At 35.3% G+C, this 18,567-nt stretch overlaps 1 protein-coding gene across 3 annotated transcripts in view; it reads left to right on the top strand.

Annotated features, from left to right (window-relative positions):
• Positions 1 to 18,567, top strand: part of CSMD3 (CUB and Sushi multiple domains 3) — a 767,893-nt gene that overhangs the window by 627,260 nt on the left and 122,066 nt on the right. For all 3 annotated transcript variants that reach the window (XM_049824473.1, XM_049824463.1, XM_049824457.1), the window contains 5 exons: positions 1,978 to 2,074; positions 2,971 to 3,075; positions 11,171 to 11,289; positions 13,935 to 14,004; positions 15,693 to 15,809. In XM_049824473.1, the coding sequence (XP_049680430.1) occupies positions 1,978 to 2,074; positions 2,971 to 3,075; positions 11,171 to 11,289; positions 13,935 to 14,004; positions 15,693 to 15,809 (508 nt within the window). The remainder of the gene's footprint in view (positions 1 to 1,977; positions 2,075 to 2,970; positions 3,076 to 11,170; positions 11,290 to 13,934; positions 14,005 to 15,692; positions 15,810 to 18,567) is intronic.

The following is an 18,567-nucleotide window of genomic DNA, read 5'->3' as shown; positions in this document are numbered from 1 at the left end:
GAAAACTTGGGTGACTGATTTTGTCCAACCTGAGAATGCCTGCAAATGCAGATATTCAAGATACTGTGACAGCTAATGCTTTTGTGTTTATCTAAATACATAAAATATCTGGACATTTTTCCTGACCAATATTTATTTCCTCAAAGTATCAAAGACACTTTCCCAGCTTTAAAGGAGATGAAAATAATATAACACCAGTGCATATTCCTCTGTGAAATGTGTAGATGGAATTTTAAACTGTTTAGGTAAAACAGCAATTGATATATATGATTACTCTGTTGAATTTGTTGAAACAGTGTGATCAGGTGTAAATGCTGAGCTGTCTAATATCAAATCAAAAAGCAGACATTTAAATGTAAATTTAGGTAAATATGAAGTGTACACCAAATGCCTGCCTTCAGGCACCGAACTTAAATACCTTTTATCAGGAAATTAATCTACCATAGTTCCTTATAAAGTTAGAGCAGAAAGGTGCCTCAAGTAGGTAATTCAAAACATCTGATATAGTATATTCAAAACATCTCTGGCTCTGAATCACTGCCTGAAGGTATGTCTGTCTACTTATTGACTACACGGGGAGGTTAGGGCAACTAGCATCAGTTGCACTAAAATATATGTTTTAAATTAGGTGTTTTATGATGAATATAAAAACTGTAGTCAGCAGCAATCCGGCCCCAAAAACACATAAAAAACATTAGGTAGTTTGAAAATTGTTCTGAAGGTTTCCCAGGTGCCTGCACTTCGATTCTGTATGTCTACAGAAATATTCCTGACAGAGGCAACACCCATAAGTTTCACCCAAATCCCTTGTGAACCAAAAAAATAGACAGCCAAGTCTGATTTTTTTTCAGTGGGTTTTCTCCAAGTATCTAAACATGCTGACAGTCAGGGCCTCTCCATTGCTTCACTTCAAAATAAAAAAAGAAAAAAAAAATCCAAAATCATCCTTTGGCTGTAGTATCTGACCAATTCCTACAAAAAATTAGTGTTTAAGGCCCCCTTCCAAGAAATAGGTAGCCATACTGAACCTTCCTTTTACCTAGAAGAAGGTCCAAGTCATATATTTCACTTAGAAAAATAACTTCATTACCTAGTTGTACTGGAACCAGTGCTTATTTCTTGTGTTAAAGCTATTCCATTTTGGAAAAAAATAAAAGGAAGAATAATTGAGGCAGAAGAACAGTAAAAGAAGCAGAATTATCTAACTTAGTGGCTAAGGTACCCCTTTTTGAGGGTGGTTGAGGTTTCATCTGCGCTTCTGTCACTCTTTAAATGCTTTTCATTAAACAGTTATTTCACTAAAACAAAAAAAAAATGCCAGAATCTCTCCCCTCCAAAACAGGAAAAGGAACCTGGCATTTCTTTACTTCATGGGGAGTGTTTTCACTATATGAGAACAGATATATCCTCCCTCTTGCAGTCTATCTGTTTACTGCTTTGCATCTTCTTACGAGTGGAAAAATGTTGTCACCTCTGGAAGGAATGAAGTGAACGTTCTGCCTTTTCCTTGTAGCATGCTAGTGACTGCTCCTCCTCAGGAGATGAGTCAATGATGAAGATAACCAAACACAGGAGGTTGCTCTTACCTGGAGGCAAAATTGAACATGGCAAGATAGATGAAGCAGTGTGCATCACTGTGGGCCTGTTTTTAGCCCTGGATAAACTGGACAGAATCATAAAGTAACTAACTGCTCTACACCCAGATGATTTTTACAGTTGTGTGACTCTAGTTAGAGGTAATATGTGGTTTTCACTAAAGGTCACAGGATCTAAAAGTCTGAATTGGCAATTAAATTAAAAAAATGTTGCAATGCAATTGTATTCACTTAATGATCATTTTCCATTCTCTTTGGCAATGAGAGCAAGACACAACTTTTCATGATTGAAAGCAACAGAGGCTACAATTTACAGTCATCTTTGTGCTTCAGTACAGAGGGGAGGAAGTTTATGTTCTTTGCCTCACATTTTTCTTCATAGGTGCAGGTGGTAAGTTTTGCCACAGAACACAATTGGGATTCCCTCGACTTTTACGATGGTGCTGACAACAATGCTCCAAGGCTTGGAAGTTATTCAGGTGACTGAGAAGATTTTACACTAAGTGTTTCACAGATTCAACTCTATTGTAAACATACAGCTCTTTCATGCGCGCGTGTGTGTGCGTCTTTCTCCTATAATTAACAACAGGTAGTATTCCTTCTGTTTTAGTCAGTCATCTCTTAGCAGACTTTCATAAACTTGAATATTTGAAAATGTTAGAAATGAAATAACATTCAGAGGCTCCCAAACTAGATATCTATTAATCTCTTTTTTTTGCCCACTCTTATAGCAGGGGCCAAAAATATAGACCTCTAAAAGAGATGCCTCTTGAAATTGTACATGACTAAAGGATGCATTCTTTATCCTTATTTTAGATAAACAAGACAGTTCTGTTTGCCTTACTTTTTCTTGTTTTGTTTTGTTTTCCTTTATTCTACTTCATTCATGTATACGGAATGAGATCACAGACAATAACGTTGTTATCTTGTCTTGTGCTGAAACACAAATAAATAATAAAATTTCTAAGAATAGCCCTACCAAATATGTTCAGAGCTGCTTGATATATTTGACTGTTACATTTAAAATTATTCCAGTTACAGGATTTGCTCTTGCTTTTATGAAAACCCTAGTGAATATTTCTTCTGTTGTGGATAAAAGAATGTAATATAAATTTATATTAGACCTTGCTTCCCTGAGTAGCTACAGTTGAGGTCTCTGATATTGTGGTGCACTGAAAATGTAATAAAACTTTTATAGGGACAGATATTTGATAGCATCCATGATGACAAAATATGGTGGAATTGGTTATGTGACCTCTCTCTCACCCCCACCCCCATCTTCTTGCCTCCCTTCCCGCCTTTCTCTTTTTCTCTTTCTTTCTTTTTATACATACACACACATCTATTTCAACAATATCTTGATTTCTCTTTTCAGGAACAACCATACCTCCACTTCTCAACAGCACGTCAAATAATCTGTACCTAAATTTTCAGTCTGATATCAGTGTTTCAGCTGCTGGATTTCATCTTGAGTATACAGGTAATGCAGAAATGTTCAATTAATTAAGAGCACTTGCTGGTTCCAGTCATTAGGTGTTCCTAAACTATATAAAAGAGGAATATTCAGTCCTATGACACATAATGAGCTACATACCATTACTTCAAAGTCATGAGTAAAATCCTAATTTAATTCCAAGTGAGCAAGATCAGGCCTGAATCCTGTACTGTAAGGACTGGGAAATTTAGTTTAACTTGCTTGCACCTTTAATTTGTTTTCACTCTCTGAAAAGCTTTTCTGAACATACAGCAGCTAGGAGTAAATGCAGACATGCTCATGTGACAATCCTAATCCCAAATTATAACATATTTATATAATTGGTGCATGCAAAACCAGCAAACTGATGTAGGAAATTTCAGTTTAACTTCTTTGCCGATTAACAGTTAATTATTGATTCTAGTACTGAAGAAGAATAATAACAAAAAAACCCTTAGGAAAAACTCCGCTGCTTCCCTTTGGACACCTCCCCACACACGTGCTTTTTTGGTCTTGTTCTCCCCAAACACTACACTCTCTTTGGTGAGACAAGGGCAGGGCAGCAGATCGGGTCAGTGCCCTGTGGTTCCTACAGTCCCCTTAGGGTCCCACCTCTCAGCGCCTGCTCGGGTGGACACTCGGGCTCCAGGCCCTGCTCAGGCAACTGCTTCGGCCGCAGCCTCTGCTCAGTCATGTTCTTCTCTCTGTCCCCCTTCAGTGAGGTCTCCTCTCTCCTTTTCCTCTGGCCTTCTTGTTCCTTTTCTTAAGTATGTCTTCACAGGGGCACATCTGGTTGGTACAGAGGCTCCCCAGACTCCTCTGGTGGGTGCTGCTGTGCCCTGCAGTGGGGGTCTTGGAGCCGGCTGGATCCGGCTGAACCGGCTGTGTCCGGCTCAGCCCCTGGTCTCTTCCAAAGATGCCACCCCTGCAGCCCCACACCCCACCAGGCCCTGCCAAAATCTGCAAATTATACCCAGTACAATAATATATGTACTATATAGTGTGTATTTTATATATATGTGTAGGGGACAAAAACTAGTCACTCTCAGCGAAAATGAGAGAATGAATAAACTGAAAATAGCAGCTGTGCTTCTTAACTAACTGATGAATGCTCACAGGTTGGTGCGATTACAGCAGAATTATTTCAAATGTTTTTATTAGTGCTGCATACCTCACGAGCAGAAAAGGCTATAATTACAAATGTCCTTTCTGTCTGAATGAGACCGCCTTAGCTGACTGACAGGAATTCTGGCAATCACTAATATTTTGTTGCAGGTTGTTTTGGTTTTTGCGTTTTTTTTCTTCCCAGCTGTGCAGTTCCCTCTGCTCATATTGGTTCTGGTATCTGATCTGCATAATTGTGTCACAGTTATTTCTTGTCAGTTTTCCAGTATGCAAATCCCATGGTCTGGTTGTCTGATTAGCCAGTCAGAGAACACGGCCTTGCAAAATTGCTGCCTGATCGCTTGTCTATAACTAAACATTAATTATAGGTTAGAGTTATCCTGCCATTGCCTTGAAATGCAGATAGTCTCTCGGCTCCTTACAACTTCAGAGAGGAAAAAAATGTGGGAAGTTATGACAATAAAGTAAAATCCAGTGGAAGTGAAAATGCGTCTCTGTATTCCTATGTCCAAATAACTGAAATGTGTAGGGTACTGCCAGTATTCAACTTTCACCTCTAATTAAAGAAAGAATTCACAGTACGTCGTTTAAAGTATTGGTCCATGCCAAGAACAATAGCTATATATGTGTATATGGGTTTATACAAAGGTGTGTGTTTGAATGTGTACAAATGTAATATGTTTTTGATGTGAATGTATAAACCCACAGTATATGCTGAAAATTTGTGATTCAGGAAATAATATCGATGTCCCTCAGTAGATACCCAGTTAACCAGTAGCTCAGTGAAATACGCTATTTTACAAAACTAATGATTAATTAATTTTTCATGTGCAGGTGGTAGAAATATGTGATTAAAACATCATACAGACTTTGAGGTGGAGTAAGGAAATTGCAAAACAATGTCTAAACCTGTAATCTTTATTGGAAACAATTGTAAACTGTAAGGGCAAATATTTTGTGGCAAGTAAAGAATTGTGGTTGGAGAGTAAACTATGATGATTACTGAATTAAGATTTTCTGTGATATGTGATATATTTTGCAAAGATATGCTCTAAAATAAACATAAATTATTTTACATGGGTGGGAATTATTGAAGTAAAATCTATGGTATTCAAAGTACAAAATAGGATTAAGTGAGCATAATATCTCCATAAAATCTGTGGAATACACCATCTCCACATTTTTAATAAGAAAAACAAAATAGAAAATATTTTCAAGAGTATCTTGAAGTTTAAAATAGAGGTACATTGTAACTTAATTCCTGTACTGCAAATTGCAAATAATGACATGATTTTGTAGAATAATGTGGAAAAATGTAAAGCATTAGGCATCCCTGTTTGTTTACCACTCTCTGGCTCACAACACGTAACTAAAGCATGGTTTCAGAGCACACAATCTGGATTCTTTTCATGCAAAACTAAATAGGTGTACTTCAACATCTCAGCTAATGCCTTCAGCCACTAATGGACAATCAGCCTATAGGACCAGATTAGCTAAAACTAATAATAATAATAAAACCCTTTAGTTTAGCGCTTAGTGTGGATATTGAGTCCTAGGCACCAGCTGTTTCAGTCCATAGATCCATGACTATTACTCCCCACTACTTGCTAAGAAAGACGTAGTCTCTTTTACCTGTGGATTGGAGGAAAGTTTTATGATTTTTTTTTTTTTAATTTTTTTTTTAATCTGTAGCTTAGTTTTTTTTCAAGAAGAGACTAATGAAAATTCTGCATTGGGCTGAATTGTGAGTTTGATACAGGATGTTAAGCTAAGGGGCAATACTTTCATCATTGCTAGGAAGGAAGAAAACAGAAACTGTATCTTGTGTATATTCTGGATTTTTGTCTCTTGCAGTTTTCTGCAACAGAGAAACAGGAATTTTGGTCAGGATTCCAGGACTCAAAATACTGCTGTATTGCTACTGAACTTTCTCCAGAAATGCTTTGATCAGAACAGAGTTTGCTCCTCAGTTGTCCTGGTCATCTCTGACTTTCAGACAACACTTCCTGCTCTAAAAGTTGTGATTGTTTTTAGAGATAGTTAGTAAGTAGAAAGTAATGGCCACATTTTAATGTCAGTGTTTCCAGTGTTTTCCATTTCACTGGAGCCTGCACTGAAAGAGGTCATCATGAGGAGTCAGCTAAATTAAAAGTCTTAGTTTTTGAAGTATCAGTGCATGGTTCTCATTGAAAAACACATCAGAGTTAAATATTTACATTAAGCATTTTTCAAGTGAGTTAGCCATAAACATTTTTTTTCAATATGTAGTGCATCCTCCAATTCTATTTCACGTATTCTAGGAGACACAAGTCTGAGGGGAAGTTCACCCTTCCTCCCAAAATGACTACTTTTTAATCTCAACAACAGTTTTCTGTAAGAAGGTTTCATTCTGTTTCATTTCCAATATCTCTTTTCATCCTTTATTAATAGTTTTTTCACACTGTCCAGTCTGGCTCATCTTTTGAACTGCTACAAAATCCAAATGCACTTTTTAATATAAAAATAAAACAAAAGGAACTTTATTTGTTGAAGAAACATTTTAAGACCAAGTAAATGATACTTTGAGATAAGGAATAAAGTATTTACATTCCAAAACTGAATAGTGGTCTTATCAATAATCTATTTTCTGGCATATTTTTACTTCTTTGTTGAATTCTTAAATTCTTATCATATTAATAACATGCAGTTTATGTATTCTAATGGATACCTTAAATATGAAAATATATTACATTGAAAATATGTTGCATCAACTGAAGAATGTCAACAAAGACCACCACAGAATGGTTTGTTAAACACTTATATAATGTTTATATGTTTTATGCACTACAAATATAAATTTAGTCCTCATTTTCTCTATCTAAAGTTTGGCTAATTAGGTAATTGATTATTCTGTGTAAGTAGTGGTAATATTCTTTGAGATTAGTTGAGTTTCTCAGATTGTCTCATCATAATTTCCATAATACTCAGTATCTATTTAAAATTAGTAAAAAAAAAGACACACTAATTTTCATTCTAAAAATAAAATCCTTAGAAATCTATGCATTTAAATTGTATAATGTATAAGTCTCACATAAATATTAGAACATTTCCATAAAATTACATTAATAACTTTTAAAAATAAAATGGGCTATTCCTTTAAGTCTTGTGTAGTCCCAGAGTGCAATATCAAAATTTTATTGGTAGGTTTTTGTATTTAGAGCCATAGGAGCTGTTGGAGAAGGGTGAGACAGCATCAAATAGCTTCTTTTACTTTGTATACAATTCATCTCATCTAAAAATTAGAAGATACTGAAAGTATGTTTTCAATGTATGCCTATGTTAAAATCTTTTCTTTCTATTGCCACTGGTCGTGAAAGTTTAAAAATCTAAGACATTATACTGAGATAGTAGTATAATGTAGTTCAAGGAACTATTCATGCACCACAAATGAGTCAATGATGAACAGAGTGCAGTTTATGAATACATTTATATTTTCACCTGAATAACTATCATGACACTACAGAGATACAGGTTCTGAAGTAGCCTGTCCTGGTTTCATCTGGGATAGAATTAATTTTCTTCCTATTAGCTGCTATAGTGCTCTGGTTTGGATTTGGAATGAGAATAATGTTGATAACACACTGATGTTTTAGTTGTTGCTAAGGAGTGGTCAAGGACTCTTCAACTCCTCATACCATCCTGTCAGCGAGTAGGCTGGGGGCACAAGAATTTGTGAAGAGACACAGCCAGGACAGCTGGCCCCAACTGACCAAAGGGATATTCCATACCGTATGATGTCATGCTCAGTATATAAACTAGGGGAAAAGTTTGCCAGGGGCCACTTCTCGGGAACTGGCTGGGCATTGGTCAGCAGGGATGAGCAATTGCATTCTGCATCACTTGTATTGTATATTCTAGTATTATAATTATTATTATTTTCCCTTCCTTTTCTGTCCTATTAAACTGTCTTTATCTTAACCCATGAATTTTACTTCTTTTCTGATTCTCTCCCCCATCCCATGGTGGGGCGTGAGTGAGCGGCTGCATGGTGCTTAGCTGCCTGCCATGTTAAACCATGACAGTCCTTTTTTGCACTCAATGTGGGGCACGAAGGGTTGAGATAATGACAGATTTGACCAGAGCATGTTTAAGCAAATTTGTTATAAGCATTTGTTATATTAGTTTAATAGTTGCTGGTCACAATGTTGATTTATTTGCTCTCAGAGTTGCTGCAACTTGTTCTCAGAGTTGTGTTATCTGTATATGTTCCCTGTTATGCTGTTTATCACCTCTGGGACCGGGTTAAGGTTATCATTTTGATGTACTGTGTAACTCTGGCTTATGATATGATAAAATTTCTAGCAGTGAGACTAATTTGGTATCCGTACTCAGCATTGCTGTCATCTCTGTACTTCAGGAGCCATCTCTCGGAAACTATAAATAATTACACTATTTACCTTTTCTCCTTGGAGAGCCAATCTGGAGGGGAAACAAGGGGGGACATTTTCCCCTGCTCCTTCACTCTGCCTTTCTCCTTCACACACACACACCCAGCCCCAATGGAGAGGGAGCAAATGGCTGTGTGGTGGTTAGCTGCCTGCCTTGTTAAACCATGACATAGCCCTCAGCTGGGAAGGCAGCAAACCCTTCTATGCTTCAGTTTGTTGAAAGACATTGTAGGCATTCAAACTGTACTTTTCTAAACATTATTTTATTAATTGAAGTGAGAACACAATAGGATGAATACTTGTGATCTGGTTTGAGCTGCTAAGATACCTACTCCAAGAAAGGCATTTAAATTATTTCATCTCACTTTGCATGGCTTGAGTATTCACATAGTTAGGTTTTGCATTTCAGCTTTGGTTCAGTAATTGGAAACTGAAAACTACTAACTCTTTCTTTGACTGTTCAAAATAGATTACAAACACTCATCTGTGTAAGCCAAGTACTGCTTTTTTTTTGCATTTGTACTTTGTACATGAGCTGGATCACAGTCTAGAACTCTGAAATGTAGAAAGTAGATCTAAGCCCATCAGCCATTTTCAAAATAGATTCTTTGATGTTCTATTAGTATGTATTTTGAGAACAGAAAATAAGAATTTGAAAGTTAAAATAATCTGTTATGTATAAATAGGTTGCAAAATACTTGCTTGCATCATTTTGTACATGGCAAATATGGGATCGTTATGGGATCAGTTAATATGTTATCAATATACACAAAGGTATTATTGTCATATACAGAGGAACATTACATCCTCTTCTGTGAATGTGCAGTGGAAAGCCCTGAAATAAATACTAACTTTTTCAAAGTAGCAACATACCTTTCTGCACAAAGTGATGCAAGCCAGAATTGAATATCATGGAAAACATCTTGTTGATAAATTGTGTAAGTTCCTTAGTACGAAAATGTAAAATAATAATTAAAAAAAATAATAAAAATCACAAAGTTAACAGTGACCAAAAGTAATGAGTACAGCTGCTTGGTTTGTGGATCTGTATCAGTTATTTCTGATTCCTAGTAACAGATACGTGCAGTAAAAAAATATGTTTTTTCCCTTCAGTACTGTTCTCAGCAGGGAAAATAAGGACTGCAAGTGCTTTAAGGATTTTTTTCCAGTTTAGGATTGAATTATGTTTCATAGCAGGAAGTTTATATTGTCATGGTCCTGAGTTTTATTTGTATGAATAAAATGTAGATTCCAATGATTTTAGTTCAAACAGTGTGGTTTTTAAAATATAATTTTATATAAAATTTCATGTGTGCAATACATTTTTAAGAACAGGAATGACAAACTAGATTATCAATTTAATATCTACTTTCTAAATGCCTGACTTTTTTTTTTTTTTTTCATTTTACAATACAGCGTTATTGTATAATTGTGGTAGTGACAACTATTATTGGTGTACAAAATATGTCTTATAGAGAAAAAATAATGTGTGTACTTTATAAATTCTTTAGAATTTACATTAGCTTTCAGCTTTCATGTAGTATAAAAATACACCATTGTAAGAGTCTTCAAATAATTTTTACTTGATGAAATTCTTACATGAAGTGATCAGTTACATTAGTAAGTTTTTAAACAGGCAGAAGTTGGTAATATATTGAAATAGGGCCATTATTGAATCCCACTACATTTCCCTATTACCCTATGTAGTGATGTTTAGTTGCTTAACGGTTCTAGCTTCACAACTACTTAGGGTGTAGTTCTTTCAGTAGGCAAAGAGAGTAACCAAGCTGCTTATACTTAATGTTACACATATTCTTATCTTCCTGGGTAGAGACAATGAAGAGGAATTTATTTATTTCTCTTTTTGATGACCACGAAAAAAAGTTTAAGGTCCTTTGGCAAACTAGCTTCTGTTGCAGTTAGAAATTTGAACTATTAGTGTTATAACTGTATAGCTACTTTATTGAAAATAGCAGATTAGGTAAAATTTGATATAAATATTTACTCTGTGTGTGTATGTATGTACATGAATGGAAGAGTAGAGTCAGGCCTGTGAAGGAATGAATGCAGGTGAGCAGTTACACTTTGCACTGTGTTTTGTATTTGGTGTGGTATTGGCCAGCATCCCCTGGAACAGATACTGGGAAAGGAAAGTGCAGGTGCTCCCAGTTTGAATTAGGTAGGTTATAGTTAGGAGTGAGTCTGGGGGTGGAAATGAATGAGTCTGAGCCAGGAGACAGTGGAAAATTTAGAGGAGACTTTGAGTTTAGACTTCAGATCGTTGGCAAGTGTTTGTTGCTACCCTGACTATTTCTTTCCTTTTCCTTTTCTCAGGAAAAGTTTTTCTCCTTACATAACAGTTGTTCCAAAATAATATGCCACTTGCTTGTCCACAGACAAACTTCTGGTACGCAAGAGCTTCCTAAAACATATCAATACGGTGTGCCTATGTACGGTGTGCCTATGTACACTGTACACGGAAGTTCTATGTGAATCTAAAACCAGATTTTGTTCTCCTTAGAATGCCTAAACTTCTCAATTTTTCACAGCTATAGGTTTGGACTCTTGCCCTGAACCACAGACTCCAAGCAACGGGATCAAAATTGGAGACAGATACATGGTTGGAGATGTGGTGTCCTTCCAGTGTGATCAGGGTTATTCTCTTCAGGTGAGCCAAGCTTCCAATGTCAAATGGTGCCTTTTAGTTCTTTAACGTGGTTATGTCTGAGTCTGTCAATATGAAATGGACACTGAACTCTTCAGGAGTTGCAGATACGTGATAAACTTGCAGGACTGTTAGGCTTTTCTGCCAAATATTAAATTAGCAACTATCCAAATATTCTATGGGAAGTGTATGGCTCTGTGCTTCCTCTGCATTAGTGATTATAGGTTGTTATCTATTATTGATGGCATCTTTGGTATTCATAGCTGAGCTATGCAGTGTTGGCAAATTAAGTTAAAACACTTGATGAGCAATAATCAATTGTTCTCTATGTACAGGAGGAAAAAGAAAGTAACTGAAGAGGGGGAGTAACAACAAACAAAGGGAAAGGAAATTGTTTTTCTCAGTGAATCAGATAGTGCCAGTTATTTTCTTTCAGTAATTTGGGGGGGGGGGGGGAGGTTATCCAAAAAGCTTTTCAAATATGGGTGTATTCTTGCCAAGAAAATTTACTATGCTGTTGCATTAGCATAAGGTGTAACTAGGGGCAATGCAGTGATTGTAATCTGTGACTAATTTGCCTCTTTGAGGTACTTAGCATATATAACCAGTAAGAATCTGTCTGCCTACAGGAAAGATCTTGAAAATATTTTCAAAAATTTGTACAGTTACATTGTAGAACCAAACTCAAAACTGAATATTGTTTCCACTTGAGACACTCCCCAAAAGGACTAAGGTTTCAACTGATAGGTTACTATTTTCAACAGCTATAAAAATTATTTTTTATTTATTTTTTTTTTTACAAAAAATATTTTTCTCATTTGTGACTCTGTGGACTCTACAGTCTCCACTTTATCTAGGTCTTTGAGAGCATAAAAAGAGAAAACAGTCACATTACCTATGCAGAGTAAAAAGAAAAGTTTTAAAGGGAAAAAATGTTTAGTATATAGCACCACATGATTAACTGCTACTGGAGTTATTGATATCTTTGGAGTAAAATAGCAAAAGGATAGCTTACCTGCCTTTCTTCATTAACATCAGTCTGGCCTGTAACACATGTTGATGTGTGTCAGACTAAGTGAAGTGAAGTTTTAAAACCGGTAATAATTTCAAACACTTATTTTACATAATTCTGTGAAGACCAAAATACTGGGCTCATATGTACTGCATCAAAAAAACCAAAACAATTACTTTTTTGGACTAAAGAATATTTTTTGAAAAGCTGCAGTTTATGTACTGTGATAGAAACTAAATAAACTTGTCTGCTTCCAGATCTCAACTGCCACTTGGATTTGTGACCTGTATCCCAGTTTCCCCTTCAACACAGAGTTCCTATTCATGTCTGCAGCTTTCTAGCATTTCAAGAATAACTGAAATGTTCTGTGATTGCAGCCCGGACAATGACTGTTGAAGTTTACTTCATATGTTGCCTGATTTTGGCTAGTCTTTCTTGAGAACAGCCTGTCAATTATTTTTTTCTTCTTTGTTTTAATTGATACTTAAATACAAATATATGAGCAGACAAGCCACAGTAAATAGCTGAAATAAAGAAAATATAAAGAACATTGGAGCATGGACTATGCAAACACACATGTAAAACCTCTTCCCTCCATGTTGTTTTTCTGGCTTATACATTATGACTTGGCTGCTTCCTTGTTGTTTTTTTTTCTTCTAGCAATGAGCAGATATGCCTACTCGCACTATGGAGAAAGTGTGTTTTTCTTCTAGGAGAGAAAAAGAATGGGTTGCAGATTGACGAATAAACTATTCACAGTTACCCTGAATGATTTAGAGATACTTGGTTCTCTCAAATGCTACAGGCTCAGAATTGATAAGGAGATTAACATGAAAACCTAACTTTTTTCTTGATATGAAGGTTGAACAAACAGGCTAAAAGCTATTGCGTTTTTTTCTACTAGGTAATCTTAAAGTGCATACTATATGATTTTGTGTGAAATCCCAAGTAGAGTTTTCTGCTAAGATTTTTCATTTTCATTTGCTGTCTCTGGAAGACAATTAGAATTACATGAAGCTGATGAACAACACAGAAGGTCACTGGTGGGTCTTGGAACTTAGCTGTAACAGATTGCCTTGAAATCATAACACCTCATCTGTTGTAAAGGGACATATGTTGTAAAGAGAATCCTTAAATATCTCAGCTTTTGCCAACTTAAGCAACTGTTTCAGGGGTGAGGGTAAAGACTGCATTTAGAATAAGTATTATGAATTTAAGATGTAAAGTCAGTACTGTATAATGTGTGTGGTTTGTATCTTTTTATCACGTTCCACAAATGATGCAAATCAATACTATGTAAATATTGCCTCAATTAGACCTTTCGTTTCTAGACCCTTGGTTTATACTAAAGCTGGTATTATAGAATTCAGCTGGATACTGTTATACTGTTAGAAATAACATTAAGGGCATAGACACAATTCTCAAGTGGGCTAACAGTCACATAGTTAAGATTACAGTCTTCTCATATGGAAGGTATGATACAATTCACAGTGTACAATATAAATGTTATACCTTGTTGGTTTTATATATTTTGATGATGTTTTACATTATAAATTATTTTTGTTGAGATACTAATGATGTGCCATATATTGTATATTTTTCATTATATTAATTAGCAAATATTGTGTCATTTTAGGGACATTCACATATCACCTGTATGCCTGGACCAGTAAGAAGATGGAATTATCCGATTCCAATATGTTTAGGTATGTTCCAGAATGAGAAAGCCAGAGAACTCAAAAATAAGAGCTACATATAGGTGAAACAACAGGGAGAACTAGAAGAACTTAATTAAAAGTGAAAATGGTCAAATGAAGCTGAAGATTTTCAAAGTATACTTGGCACTTTTTTTGGCCAAGCTTTTCTGAAATGTCCAATCAACAGAAGAAAGGATGAAATATGTTCTAGTCAGAATCTATCATCTATTCGCTATCAGTGATGAGACCTCCAGAGACCCTTGCAAACATAGTTATTTATGAATCATTTCCACAGCAGAGTGATGATTATTATAGAAAATGCTAAATAGAAATAGCATTACATTTTCATCTTTAATAAGTTCAACATAAGGCATGTCTCCCCAATTTAAGAAGATGCATTATTTTTTCAAATTAAATTATATACATGATCATATTAATATTATTGGAAGAAGCACTGGAATCCTGCCAGAGGCCCAAATGAAACATCTGAAGTGCATTTAAATATATTCTCTTTATATGGTGAATAAATGTGAGGGATGTAAAACTCCTTCTATTTGCATTCTCTTTCACCGAATAAAAATGCCTTTTTGTTTGGGTTCCCTAACAGTAAAAATTATCTGTATTTGTAATCTTGAATGTATGGAAAGTAGGATACTGCAGATCTCATTAAAGATTTTATACTTGGCTTTTCTTCAAGACAGATTATATATCCTCTTGAGCTGATTCACATAATCCTGTTCCTAATCCTGTCAGGTGTTAAAAACCTCCTGTGAGGTACTGAGCTCCCTCAGCTTAGATTTTATAAATATTCAACAAGATGCAGATAGCTGTAAGAATTTTTTCAGGAGTTAGTCTTCAGTTTCCATCATTATGCATTAACATATGTATAGGAAGTCTGATACGATAATTGCACTGCTGTATGGTAAAATCTGGAGGCAAAGATGCTGTGCTGAAATTTTAGGGGGGGGGGGTATTTTCCTTTTTTTCCCTTCTTTTTTGCAAGTAATGATTTTTAATTGTCTTTCAAAGGATGTAGCAACTGTTAATTGGACAAAACTGTTCAACATAATTTTATTTACCATAATTAACATCTTCAAATCTAATATTGAAGTGTAAGTTATTTTATTCGCTGATGTCATGCCTGAAAAAAATTAAAATTAAGTTCAAATACAGATATAGTTAAAATTCTGGAAATATGTGTTTGTGTACATTTCCTAAATCTGTTTATTTTACCTTGTTTTTAGAACAGCAGGATACAAATGCAGTTTTAAAAAGACCTCTTGAAATTCTTTGAGTACAGAATCTTTAAAAAATAGATTATTATGTTATATTATTCAGATGCTCCTTTACAAACTAACGTGGAATTGTGCCAATGTTGCTATGAGCTGATTTGTGCCACTTGCCTGTTCACAAAGGTGGTTCACACAGACAGAGTGCGGAGTAAACATCTGTTCTCTTTTCAGGTGCATGTGTCCCCCAAATTAAAGACTGCTCCATTCAGAGTAGATACATATGTTTAAAGCACCTATCTATAAATTACTTTATTAAAGGTATTTAGTGGTAAAGGAAAGTTTGTGTATTTTTTGAAACATAAACCTAATTATTACATTATTAATGTTGGAAGGATGTTCAATGCTCTGGATTAATTTTTTAGCTCATTCTTCTCCTCTGAAAAATGTCTTTGCGGTTTTTTTCAGCACAATGTGGTGGTGGCATGTCAGACTTCAGCGGCGTGATCCTCAGCCCTGGGTTTCCTGGCAACTACCCTAGCAGTTTGGATTGCACATGGACAATAAAACTGCCTATTGGTTTTGGTATGTGTTCTTTCATGGATTAAATTTGTTGGGGTTTTTTATGGATTCAAAAAACTGAACATAGATTTTAAAATAGTTTGAATATTTATTCTGGCAAAAAAATAAGAATTATAATTCATTTAAAGAAGTTATCAAAGCTTAAAGAAAGATCTAGAATAGAAAAGCTACAAGGTTCTTGGTTTTTCATTTAACATATACTACAATTTTCTGATAAAGATACTTTCTCTTTATCCAGGTGTCTCACAAAGACATTGAATAGTGTAAGCTCCCATATCAACCCACGGAGTATTGTACTTGTTAGTGGCTAGCAAGTGGATGTTGAATGACTCATTATCACTCTTGGAGTCTTGAAGTTCCATTAATTTTTAACCTACCTCCTCTCAATTTATCAAGTTCATATATGTTCAACTTGCAGATGAGAACACTATAGAAGACTTGAGTCATAAGTCATAGCAGAGTGAGAGTCCATTATATCCACAGTTCTGCCTTTTTCAGTTTAATCATAGAAGGAAATAATGCTTGATCAGTGTTGATTTTCTGTTAGTAAATCCATGTTGACTACTCCTGAGTCCCTTTTTATGTGTTATGTGTTTGGAAATTGCCTCCAATTAGCCAAGTTCCATAATCTTTCCATGGACTGCAGTGAACCTGCAGCTGCCATTGCCCAGGTCCTCTTTCTTGTCTTAAAAGTGGATATATCTTCAGACTTTCTCTGGTCACCAGAACTCCTCACATTCACTATGATTTTGCATAAGTAATATCATTATTTCAGTTACACTAGCTAACCCCTTGAGCAACTTTCGGTGGATCTTATATATCTATCATTGCAAAATCTTTATTCAAAGTTGGCCAATACAGTTGTGCCATCTAATTTTTTTATACTTGTGGCACTTTTGTAGGAGCACATGCGCTTGGACTTTTTTTCTGTATATACTAGTTGAATGGCAAGCTGTTTTTTCAGACACGCCTCACTGTTTTCTATTTTATGCTTGCCATTTTCTGCCAACTTTACTTGATGATACAGAATTTCTGGGTCTTCCACAGTAACTCTCTCCTCTTTTTAAAATCACTTCTATGATCTTTTTGATTATAAGTCTCAGGATCCTGGTTCACCTATCATTTAAATGAAAGCCAGTTGTGCATGGTTTGTTTAAACTGAGTAATATTAAACATTCAGTAACATTGACTTAACAGACTCTATCTGTGGCAAGTACATTATGTCAGGATAGGGATTTCCATATAGAACCTAATTGTTATGTTTGCATTTTGTTCAAGTCACAATATTCAAGTCAATAATTTATTTTTCTGTATAAGCATTTTACAGAAGTAGCATTGATACTTTAATTCTGCCATTACATGAATTTTAGACAGCTTGACATGACAGCTTCTAATGTTTTGTCATGAGTCATAATACTGTCTAGAATCTTCAGTTCCCATGCAGATCCCTGCTAGTTTTCCAGTTCATGTACAGAAAAACTAAATGCTCCCTTTTCTATACTAAAATTGCACAGATTGAAATGTGCTCGACATTTTCGACCATTTCTAAACAGGACATGATTAAAATTTAATTGGAAATTAAAGTAAAAGTTCATTGTAAAAATGAAAAAAATGACATTGAAAAAGTGATGGCTAAAACTGGTTTTAGTGATGCTGTGGTTCTAGTCCAGTGGAGGTACATACATCTAACTCTTCTGAGTAGTAAACAGAAAATCTCAGAAATGCCATCATGGGAACTTCCTATGGGCTTTCACTCGTTTAAGTGCTTCTAACAAGATTTTTTCCTGATTAAAATTTACAGATCATAAGCTTTTCCACTTTATGTTAGCTAATGGTGTAATCTAAACCAATGACACAATGTTAATTTCAATCAACTTACAAGGTTGCTTTATATGGTTTGTTGCTATTCTTTATGAGATTAACGGTTAGATATTATATAAATATATGAAATACACATTCAAGAGGGATGTCCAAACTGCGAAAAGCCATAGAAAAAGCCAGTCTAACAAGCAGATGTCTGAGACAGATGCAGGTGCTACAGGCTGAGCAATGGATTAATGCTTTGAAAGACTGATATGGTTCAGGAACTCATAGTGAAAGGCAGTAGAATACAGAGAGCAGAATGATGGGCAAAAATATATTAGAGCTGGTTTTGTATCGAACAAAGTGGGTAAAACAGAAAAAAATTAGACAGCATGAGTTGGCAGTTATTAATGACAGCTTAACCTTTGGACAAGTGTTTGGTTCACAGAATCAAATAAAAGGCCAAGCCTACAAATGTCATGGATAGAGAAAGAGCAAAGTTTGGATATAACTGGATTCTCTGTGTAGGAAATATTTGGAAGGCTGGCAAAGTCAAAGAATGAGACTTAAAGCAGAAACTCTTTTGACATATAAACTATCTTCAGGTAAAGAGAGACAGAAATTATCAAGGTAACAGTAATTTAATTATGCACCAACCTTTTTTCCTGTAGCGTATGAAATGTTACATGCTTCAGAAAACCATTCATAAACTTTAGATGGTATCTGGGGAGAAAGCTCTAAAAGACAGTGGCAAACACCATTTAGCTATTACAGTTTAGGAGTTACAAAATTATTCATGGCTTTTCAATAATTAATCTGACATTGTATCTTTTCCTTTCAATTTTGTATGAAATCATGTTGATTGTCTTTGCCAGAAACACCGGTGGGACTCAATCATCTTCGTAATGAAAATACTCCATTATCATTCCATAGTTGCACTAACTCCAGTTAAAATACA

Source organism: Accipiter gentilis, chromosome 2, assembly GCF_929443795.1.
Source record: "Accipiter gentilis chromosome 2, bAccGen1.1, whole genome shotgun sequence".
Classification (NCBI taxonomy): Eukaryota; Metazoa; Chordata; class Aves; order Accipitriformes; family Accipitridae; genus Astur; species Astur gentilis.
This window is presented reverse-complemented; position numbering and strand designations above follow the sequence as displayed.